Source organism: Harpegnathos saltator, unplaced genomic scaffold (genome assembly GCF_003227715.2).
Source record: "Harpegnathos saltator strain DR-91 unplaced genomic scaffold, Hsal_v8.6 scaffold59, whole genome shotgun sequence".
NCBI classification, from domain to species: Eukaryota; Metazoa; Arthropoda; class Insecta; order Hymenoptera; family Formicidae; genus Harpegnathos; species Harpegnathos saltator.
Window position 1 is genome coordinate 1,211,954 of NW_020230415.1, and position 11,120 is coordinate 1,223,073.

The 11,120-nt window shown below is 50.4% G+C and overlaps 1 protein-coding gene across 3 annotated transcripts in view; it reads left to right on the plus strand.

Annotated features, from left to right (window-relative positions):
* orb2 (cytoplasmic polyadenylation element-binding protein orb2) overlaps positions 1 to 9,530 on the plus strand; it is a 262,489-nt gene extending 252,959 nt beyond the window's left edge. For all 3 annotated transcript variants that reach the window (XM_025304151.1, XM_025304150.1, XM_025304152.1), the window contains exons 6-10: positions 607 to 873; positions 1,297 to 1,409; positions 1,558 to 1,950; positions 2,419 to 2,529; positions 2,761 to 9,530. In XM_025304151.1, coding sequence (XP_025159936.1) covers positions 607 to 873; positions 1,297 to 1,409; positions 1,558 to 1,950; positions 2,419 to 2,529; positions 2,761 to 2,877 — 1,001 coding nt within the window. In that variant the 3' untranslated portion in view covers positions 2,878 to 9,530. The remainder of the gene's footprint in view (positions 1 to 606; positions 874 to 1,296; positions 1,410 to 1,557; positions 1,951 to 2,418; positions 2,530 to 2,760) is intronic.
* The last annotated feature ends 1,590 nt before the right edge of the window (positions 9,531 to 11,120 follow it).

An 11,120-nucleotide genomic window follows, 5' to 3' on the forward strand; every position in this document is an offset into this window, starting at 1 on the left:
ACTTCCGGTTCCACGAGTGAGGAGACAAGAGGAAGGGGAGGAATCAACGGAGAGAGACATCGAAGGCGAGTTACATCGGTTGCCATTATGCACGCGGCTGCGTCGCGCTGCGTATCACATAATACGCGATTGTGCCCTGGCCTCCCCCCTGTCCCCCCTGCCCGCATCCTGCCGCCGCGCTTATTACGTGATTCCGCACAATTGCATAATGAAGTACCCAGAAGCGTACGAATGTCAGACACCAGGGACCTTGATTTCCCGCGGACGATTTATAGCGATCTCTCTCCCTCCCTCCCTCTCTCTCTCTTTCCCTCTCCCTCTCTCGCGCGCGCGCGCGCGCGCGTGATTCACACTCGCTCGTCACGCAAAAGCGCGAAGCGCGCAGGCATCGTTTAATCTCGTCGTAAAAGCCTCGTTTTATCAACGGCCGTTATTTTTGCATGCTATTCTGCCCGTCTTCGCTCCCCACCACCACGTAATTCTCCGTTCCGACTCGGTCTAAGACACACGTCCCCTCGTTAAATCCAACGTCGTCAGGCGTTCCCTTCCCCGCGGCGATCCGGATAATCGAGTCACTCACGTGGAACGATGCTTCTCTGTCCGCAGGTAAATCTCCGTTCTTCCCGAGTCTCGAGGATCAGAGCGCTACTTTGCTGGAGGACCCGAACGCGCCGAGCCAGCTGGACGGCGTCGGAGTCGGCGTCGGGGTCGGCGTCGGCGTCGGCGTCGGCGTGGGCGGCGGTATAACCGCGTCCCAGACGGCGCCGCTCTCATCGCCGAGCCGGAGCAGTCCGCACAGCCAGGGCAGCGAAACGGGCGAACGTTTCTCCAGGAAAGTCTTCGTCGGCGGCCTGCCACCTGACATCGACGAAGGTACGCTCGTTCGGCGGAAGTCGCCGAAGTAGTGAATTTACTGTAACAAGTGTCTGTGTGATATTAATAAATAAAGTACCGACACGCGCACACACTGAGAAAAAATTGTATTAAAACGAAACAAATATTTGTTCGAATACGACTGTGAATACATTTATTTAAATCAAGCATTATTTTCTAAAATTCAAGAAAAAGTTTACATTCAGAGAACCTCTGTTCATTTTCGAAATTAGTCGCTTAATAAATTGAACAAATGTATTCACCAGTCGTATTCGAGCAAATATTTGTTGAATTTTAATACAATTTTTTTCTCAGTGCGCACTGAGCGAGCAACAAAGTAATCCGTCAAGCGACGTATTATAATTTGTAGAAATTGAACTCGCGCGACGGGAGAATAATATTTCCCCTTTCTCTCCCCGACAGACGAGATCACAGCTAGTTTCCGGCGATTTGGTCCCCTGGTGGTGGATTGGCCGCACAAGGCAGAAAGCAAATCCTACTTCCCCCCGAAGGGTTACGCGTTTCTGCTTTTCCAGGTACGATGATGCTACTTTGGAAGCGAGGGGAATCGAGGGAGAAATTCGTTTGCGCTCTTTTGATCCCTCCTTCCCTCCCCCCTCCTTGCCGATTCTTCAACGTATCGTTCATCCGCGACTAACCTAGATTTTGTGCCCGAATTTCCAGGACGAAGGCTCGGTGCAGCAGTTGATAGACGCCTGCATTCAGGACGAGGACAAGCTTTACTTATGCGTAAGCTCGCCCACGATTAAGGATAAACCTGTACAAATCAGACCATGGCGGCTTAGCGACGCTGATTTCGTGTTGGACGCATCCATGCCGCTGGATCCGCGTAAGACTGTCTTTGTTGGCGGCGTGCCTCGGCCGCTCAAGGCCGTGGAGCTCGCCATGATCATGGACCGGCTGTACGGCGGCGTCTGTTACGCTGGCATCGACACCGATCCGGAGCTCAAGTACCCCAAAGGAGCCGGCAGAGTCGCCTTCAGCAATCAGCAAAGCTACATAGCTGCCATTTCGGCCCGCTTCGTGCAGTTGCAGCATGGCGACATTGACAAGAGGGTAAAGACGAGAGACCGGGAAGAGGGAAAAAAGAATTTGTACTTGTTCGAGCTCAACTCTTTCTCTCTCTCTCTCTCTCTCTCTTTTAATTTTTTCTTTCTTTCCTGTTTTTAATGGAGATTTAAATGCTTCGAAAGCTTAAAACGAATAATTCCCCTAAGCAGGGGATTCGGAGCAAGAGCGGAGCAAGTCCGTGATTTGTGAGATCGGTTTCAGACACGGAATGGTACTCGGGGAATTAAACGAGCTTAACTCCGCTCCTGTTCCGAGACACTCTAGAGCAGCCTCTGTCTCTCTCTCTTTCTCTCTCTCTTTCTCTTTCTCTCTCTCTCTCTCTCTCTCTCTCTCTCTCTCTCTCTCTCTCTCTCTCTCTCTCTCTCTCTCTCTCTCTCTCTCTCTCTCTCTTTCTTTCTTCCCCTATATGTCTCTCTTGTTTTTTTCTAAACTGACGAGCAATCTTTCCGACAGGTCGAAGTCAAACCGTACGTTCTGGACGATCAGATGTGCGACGAATGTCAAGGTCAGCGTTGCGGTGGCAAGTTTGCGCCATTCTTCTGCGCCAACGTCACCTGCCTACAGGTATGTTATTAGGTTGCTCATCATCATTGTTATGTAACGAAAGAAAAAGCTACGCAGAAGATCCAAATCATTTCAATCCCCGAGTCAAAGCGAATGACCTCGAAGGTCATTGAATGAAAACCCGTCGAGATGAAGCTGTACATTTTCGAACTGTACTGTTCGACTGACCTTCTCGCACACTTTGCGTTTGACTCGGCCGACTGTCTAAGTCAACACTTTCTTTGCTTCCAGTACTACTGCGAACACTGTTGGGCGACTATCCACTCCCGGCCAGGTCGGGAGTTCCACAAGCCACTGGTGAAGGAAGGCGCGGATCGGCCTCGGGCCGTACCTTTCCGCTGGTGTTAACCCCAGCTGCGTTGTCCCTAATTATCTCGCAGCCCTAGCTAATTAACTACCACCTCTATCCACCAGTACCCTCCTGCCTCCCCTCACGTGCCCCCGAACCCTCACCCTCCTACCCACCTTTATTACTTACTTACTTACCTACAACAACAAGAACACACAGCCTGAAAACCGCTATTAATACTACTACCACTCGATCATCACTACTACCACTACTCTACTATTACCACTATTATTACTACTCTACTACCACTACTATTACTACTACTACTACTACTACTACTACTACTACTACTACTACTACTATTACTACTACTCTACTACTACTATTCTATTACAAATTACTACTATTACTACTACTACTACCGCTACTACTACTACTGCTATTACTACTACTACTACTATTACTACTACTACTACCACTACTATTACTCCACTGCTACTACTTCAAGTTGTACCGGTTACTGGACGAAAAAAAAAGTCAGCCGCTGCTGCCTGTCAGCCGATGCTTCTCAGAGCGTCGTTCCGACCTGCTACCTGCGACCCTGCCCGCGACCTCGCAACGACTCGCTCATGCGAGTGTCGGTCGCGACACTCCGTTATCATCGTCATCGTCGAGCAGGCCTTCACCCGTTAACGTAACGGCGATCATGCGCTCCTCGACGGTGGGAGACGCGGCGGGGGAGCAGCGATCGGGCCGACATCGTCGCCGGAAGAAGAGAAAGAGAGAGACAACACACACCACACACGCCGAGACCAGGACAGAAGAGAACACGGACACGGATTCTCAGTATATCGATTACTCGTACATATAATACTATCTGTCTGCGCTGTCTGTAAAATGCACCGGTTCTGTCCGAGATCGAGTATCTTAGTTACCGCGTCTCTCGAGGAGCGAGAGAGGGGGAGGGGGGCCGCCCTCGCGCACGCACCCCGCCGTCGAGTCGGCCGATCCTCCTCGAGTGTTTTACGATGTCGCCAGCGCGATTTGTGCGATCCGGCTTGGCCCTCTCGCGTTCGCGGTCTCGCTCTCCTCGCCGCGAGGACAGCGCGAGCTTCTTCGAGCCGCGGTCGCTTCTCCTCCGGACTCGCGTCCGCCGCATCCTCCGACAGCCGAAGTCCGCTCTTGGTTCGCGGAACGCGACCCGAACGGCGGCGAGCGGCTTTCCGCCGACCGGAGCGCGCTGCGGTCCGGCCGTTGTTCGCGCAAGATCGAGTGAGAGCACGTGCTCCGCATGCGGCGGCGGTGAGTCTCTCCGCGCGACAGACGATCGACGACGCGAGTATCTGATCCGACGTGAAAGTATGTCAGCGAATGAGCGAGAGACTAGCCGGAGGACGAGAGGACGGAAATGAAAGGAAGAGCGAAAGGAAGATGCGTGAGAACGAAGCGTGAGGTAGCGAAGGCGCGAGAGAGGAAGCTACGAGAAGGAAAACGATGCGCGCGGACGCGTCGCGGTAGCGGAAACTCGGAGGAGAGCGACGGCGAGAGGGAGCGAGAGGCGCACCGTGTTTTCGCATTGGATGTTAATCGATAATGGAAAAAAAAAGCCACGCTTCAAACCGCTGTGTATTAGATAATTCTCTGTATAACACACAACACACATCTAACATACACACATACACACACACACACACACACACGCATACACAAACAGACATACACATAGTCTCTAGTTATTAAGGACTTATTAAAATATGTTACATATAGGTACGTTGTGCAACGCGTTTCTCGCGCGGATAACGCGACCGTATAGGGAGACACTTAAGAAAAAATGATTTTTTACTAATTAACTTATTCGAGTGCGAGAGCGAGCGAGAGAGAGAGAGAGAGAGAGAGAGAGAGAGAGAGGTAGGGAGAAAGAGAGAGTATGAGCGAAAGAAGGAGTGGATGGATGGGTGAATGAGCGAGAACGAGTCAACGAGTGAGTGAGCGAGAGTGAGAGCAAGAGTAAAAGGAAATATCGAAAGTGGAATATAAACAAAGAAGAAACATAAAAACGGGACAAATGGAGAGTCTAGAAAAGAGAAACCAATGAGTCACGTAGACGACGAAAGGAAGGGTTGTAAACGGAGGTCATTGATACCGATAGTTCAATTTTCGACGCACACGCGCGCGCGCGCGCGCGCGCGCGAGAGAGAGAGAGAGAGAGAGAGAGAAGAAGAGAGAGAGGGAAGAGGAGAAGGAGAGAAAGAAAGAGAGCGTGAAGCGGTCGTGTGCGTCCGTACCGTACGGACGTGCTCCGGGTTGTCCAGACCTGCTTACATTAGTCGTACCGGATTCTCTGCCAATACTTTCCAAAGCGGTGTGAGCAGCGACCTTCCCAACGAGCCTTCGCGGGAAAAGAAGGGAACATGGCGCGAGGCGAACTTCTCTCGTCGCGTCTCTCGCTCTCGGAGAATAGAGCAAGAGTGGAACGGCGGAGAGGCCAGGCTAAGAGACGAGAGAAAGAGAGAGGGTGGCCGCTGCTCGCGTCGCGAAAAAAGAGGGACGAAGGTCGAAGGCGGCTCCTGTGCGCGAGAGTGAGTAGGATAAATTTTACACACCCTGAGACTTTATTACTACTACTACTACTACTACTACTACTACTGCTACCACTACTACTAACTATTATTACCACGTGTGCAATAAACAGTCACTCTCCGTACCGACGAGACGATCGATCGGCTCGAGACTGAAGTCACTCGATGACGATAGAGAATGATGATGTACAAAAGTATGCGAGTATCCACGAGACGGACGTCTAGGGAGAATGTTCGATATTGTTTGTCGTACTAAGCTTAGGTCGTCGCGTGCCGACGCTCGGCGCTAGGTGGAACGTATCGAATATTCTGCGTCTGGGCCCGTACGTTCCTCTTTGTTTGTTTTTTTTTTTTTTTTTTTCGGTAGAACGACGAGCGACGCGCGCCTCGCGGATCTTTTCCCGTGGCGGAGGAGACCGAGCGAGAGAGGCGCGTCACGTCACGTGCCGGGAGTACCGTTCTCGAAACCAAAGTAGCGGTCGACTTTACCGCGATTCGTAGGCGGTGGAGAGAGAGGGGGAGAAGAGGAAAAAGCATAAAACAGCGATATATCTCTCTGTAGAGATCGTACCTAACTCTTACTCTTCATACGTCCGATAGATGTTGGGGGAAGAATGTGTGCGTGTGTGTATATCTGTGTGTGTGCGTGCATGTGGCGCGTCCGAGGGGTCGCGTTTCGCGCGAAACACTATAATTAGATTCGTATTAGAGCCGCATGTTGTCGCTCCTTGTACATACCGACACCGATCCCCCGCCCCGCCACTTTTAACCGATCGATTAAAGTAACCGACGAATCATCTTATTGTTGATCGCGCGACCGAATGTGCACGATTTTCTCTTTAATCCCAGCAAGCAAACGAAACTTCTTCGCTCGGTGTATATAATCAAACGCAATGACGCAATCGCTGTTAGTATCGCGAGCAGAGGAAGATTGAGGGGCCGAGAGAGGGAAAGCGAGAAAGCTCAACCGCGAGACCGGCCGCGCCGCTGTTCGCGGTTTCTATTCCCGCGAGGAAGCTCAGAGTGCGGACAGTCTTGAACACAGCCGGCAACTCGGGTGATCTCGTTGAGAAACGCGATGCTTCCTACCGCGCGTCCTTTTCCATGGAGGAGGAGAGACGGAGACTCCGGCAGGTCTAATTAACGATTTTTCGATGCGACTTTTTGCCCGTTACGAAAACACAGCTTCCCGAGACGCGTACAATTCGTCGCCGTTAGAATCACGACCTCCGCAACGAGCTCGATCTCGATCGCGAATTCGTTTCGCCGCGTCTTCGAGGATCCGGTCGGTCGGAGCGCGGCTGCGCTAGTCTCGAGAAACAAAAGACCCGTTTGACGATATATTTGATATTTTTAGGATACTTTTGATAACTAATTAGTAGGCACAGGCTTTAGAGCTAATACCGGATCATCTTTCAACGACCCTTTTGTTGTATAAAAAAAGCGTCTCACAATACTTGCGACAATAGGCCGCGGGTCGCTCCGTCGACGGGATTTTTCTCGCGAGAGTGGAAAGATGGAGTGGAAAGAGAGCACGAGTGAGAAGAATGCGCGCGCGTGGTGTGTGTGTGTGTGTGTGTGTGTGCGCGCGCGCGTACGCGCGCACGCGTGTGAAAGAGAAAGAGAGGATGAGTGAGAGAGTGAGAAAGGAAGGCAGAGACAAAGGTCGAGGAATAGGAAGCGTCGCGCTCGGAATTCATACGCGACGTTGTGCGCTCCGCTTGGTAGATGAAAAAAAGACAAAAAACCGCATAGCAGCAGCAGCAGCCGGGAAGACGTAGTTGACCTCTTATGACGAGTCTCTCTCGCGATACTCTTCTTCTACACGCGTATCGGTCTCTTTGTCACACACGCATATACGACACGTGCATATAGATGTTAGCGAGCGGGCGATATCATGATCGCGTGAGGAAACATAAGTATATACGTATGCAATTCAGACGGACACGAGAACACACGGAAGGACACACGGCACAACACATGTACACACGTACAGGCGATTAATACGACCAACGGATTACGATATACGTTGCGTACGTGGATCTAAGGAAGAAGGGACAAAAAAAGTAATTTCCACATCTATATATATACATATATATTTATTTTTTTGGTACTCCTTTTTGTATATACTATCTTGTCTCGCCGTGTAGAGATTAGGCGGCGATTTAGGACACCGCATGGGGAAACGCGTTTTATAGGTGGGAAAGGTGGTGCGGAAAAAAAGATAACGAGACGTAGGCAGAGCGAGAGAGAGAGAGAGAGAGAGAGAGAGAGAGAGAGAGGGAGAGAGAGAAAGAGAATAACGGCCGCGTTCAACGACGACCCTCCGTCCCTTCGTCTAAGACACGTTATTTGGCCCGCGAGGACACGAAGAACGCGTAAATGCATTCAATGTGGACGGGAGTCGCGTTGTAAAAGGGAGAATAATAAGATAGCAAAATATGTGGAAGATGAGGAACATGGCTGTGGAAAGCGAGGGAAGAGACGGTGAGAAGAGGGAAGCGCTTCTCTGCTTGCAGCCCTCTTTGACTCGCTTTTCGATGAAGCATTGGCAGAGACCGAAGGGATGATAATATCCGATCGCGATCGACGAACAGATCGGATCGATCGAGTCTGATCGGAAGACGCGGGAGATGATAGATAGAACGATAAAAGTGGGATGGTGTAGGGTGAAGAGGACAAAAGAGACTCGTCGAGTGCGCGTCACTCGTGCTGAGTGACGTTTTTCGGGCTGGAGGATGGGGAAGAGGGCTAGAGGAGCAAGCGTTAGGTATAATTGTACACATATACATATATTAGTTGATAGAAGGAATATATTGAATTTTTCTATCCGTTGCTATCGCAATATTCTAAATAGACAATTGACCGTTTCTTACGCACTCGACGAAATTCTTCGTAAGTTTCGACCGAAGAAAGAAAAGAAAACGAGAAAAGAATCGAGGAGAAGCAGGAGGAGCAGGAGAAGGAGGAGGAGGAGGAAGAAGCGATTTTTTTTAGAAAAGAGACCACATTTTGTGAGCGACTTGGAAAAGATCGCGAGAACGGAGGAGGAAGAAAGACGCGACGAGATAGGCGAGAGAAGACGAACGCGAGTATTAGTTAGCGCAATTTTACATACGAGCCATCGTTCTTGTAAATCGTGCGAGAGAGAAGGAGAGAGAGTGAAAGAGACGGAGAGAGAGAGAGAGAGAGAGAGAGAGAGAGAGAGAGAGTGTGTGTGAGAGAGACAGAGTGCGAGAATGGCATAATCTGTGCGGCACACGCAGTGGAAGTAAATAAATTAAAACGCGGTTACGATGATATGTGTCGTGCACGTAAATTTATATATATACATATATGTATATGAAGCGCTGGTGTGTTTGCGTGCAGATCCGCACGTGCGAATTGTGCGTGCGCGCGAACCGGCTCCATATATTAGGCGAAAAATTTTCTTATCCCACATTACGCGGAGGAGCACGAACAAGTACGCGTCGTCCAAGACGCTTGTGCGCCGCCACAAAACACACACACACACACACACACACGTATGCATTAGAACGTATGTGTACGCGTGACACACACGCGGAACATATATATGCATTACCACATGCACACACGCACACACACACACATACACATACACACACATCCTTCACTAATCGATCGATATAATTGTAGCGAAACTTACCTAGGTACCAATTTACCTAAATCAATTGATAATTAAAAGTATATATATTGATATACATATTATATATATATAAATATATATTATATAGAGAGTAGCGTCGTGTTCCAATACTTGAGCGCGCGAGTACTTGGACGAGGACCGTGACCGATTTTTCTAGACAAATTTTTCTAATGTTGAAAAAAGGATAAAACGTATAAAAAAAAGAGGAGAAGCGAGCGAGAAAGGAGGACAAGACGTGTCGCCCCCCGTCACACGCGAGACATTCGCTTCGTATCCTGTTGCAGGAGCACGAAGGCACGCATAATCCTGATCGACACAGCCACACGCACACATACACACACATATACAAACGTACCACGTCGTACATGTGCAACCATACACAATGTGACGCGGCAGAAAAATCAAGTACACGTTTTTCTTCAAGCCACTCCAAATATACCCATATACACACACACACACACACACACATACATACACACGTGCGCGTACGCACGCACACATATTCACACAATTGAGCAAAGTATCATTTCCTTCGTGTCGCAACACATTAGCACACGAAGAGACTGTAAGGAGGCTCCCACGAAAGCATGAACTTTTCTCTCGAATTAATTACCAATTATCTTTCACACACATACACACCCACACACACACACACACACACGCGCGCGCGCGTTCTCCACACTGTGAACTACGGTCGTGTCTCTTTGGATATAGATGTCTAGCTAAATGTTCAATTTCGCTGTGTGTACTCGGGTCGTTTCGCGGATTTCGATCCTCCTCCCCTCTCCCCCATCCGATTGATAATCATCCGTCTCTGCTCCCTGCCTCCCGCCCTCCACCTTCCGCTTCCCCGGCATCGTGTACCTCTTTGTGCGAGACACTTATTTTTCTGCTAGCGAATTAAGGCGCAACGAAGGGGGAAAGAAGCGTATTAGCTGTAATTCCGTGTAAGAGCGCACGACGAGCGACAGAGCGAGGTGCGCCCGTGAGGTTTTCAGAGACCGGCCTTAAACGCGATCGGTTCTCTCTCTCTCTCTCCCCCCCCCTCTCTCTCTCTCTCTCTCTCTCTCTCTCTCCCTCTCCCCCTCTCTCTCGCTGAGCCGAGCGCGGAAGCGAGCTCGACATTGTAGTCGCGCGCGCGGTCGTATCTCCTCCCCTGTCGGCACAATCCCGAATTTTTACAGATCCCCGTTAGGATGCGCAGCAGATCCGACGATCTGACCGATTGGCATTCAGTCGAGTCATGTTCGACGATGGGAAACGGGATACGGCCGAGTGTTTCGCCAGCAATCGTCGCGATTTGTCCGGCAGATCTCTGCCGAGGGGAGAAAGAGAGCTAAGAAAGGTGGCTCGCTCTCCAGCATTATCCGTCGCGAAACGCGTGGAAACACTCTCGTGCCGCAACGTCGTCGTCGAGGAGCCGTCGTGTCTCGTGCGTGCGATCGCGCAACGCGAACATATCACTTGCGGTCTATTCGGTGGACCGAAGGATCGGTCGTCGGTGGGGCTGTGGATGGCGACGGAAACGCTGTCGCGAGGACGAGAGAGCAGCCGGGCATCCCCGTCTCTCGCTCGAGAATGTCGCGATTTGTCCAATCCGGGAGCCGTTCGCGAGCGACCTCTCGCTCGTCGTCGCGAGACGCGGATCCGGGAGAAGACACTCCGCGGAAATGTCGATCTAGATCGGAGGGGATAATCGTGACGGTGTAGGAGCACGCCGTACGCACGGCGGACGTTCGATGTCCTTTTCGTGGGTGGATTTTTCGTTAGTTAGAATTTGTTTCCTACTTTCCTATTGCGCTTCGAGAGCTCGGTTACACTTAGCACGACGGATAGTCGCGTGTTTCCTTTTTTGCTTTCTTTTTCTTTCCTTTTCTTTTCCTTTTTTTTTTTTTTGTGATATTTACGACGGAGTTACAGCTAGTGATTACTTGCTTTATCGAGCTATTTCAGAGTTATTTTCAGCGTGCACGGCTGATGGGAGCGTGCGACTCGCGCGAAGGCGGAAGACCGCTGGAAGACGATTAGAGATTTATTTACACACGAACGCGATGTG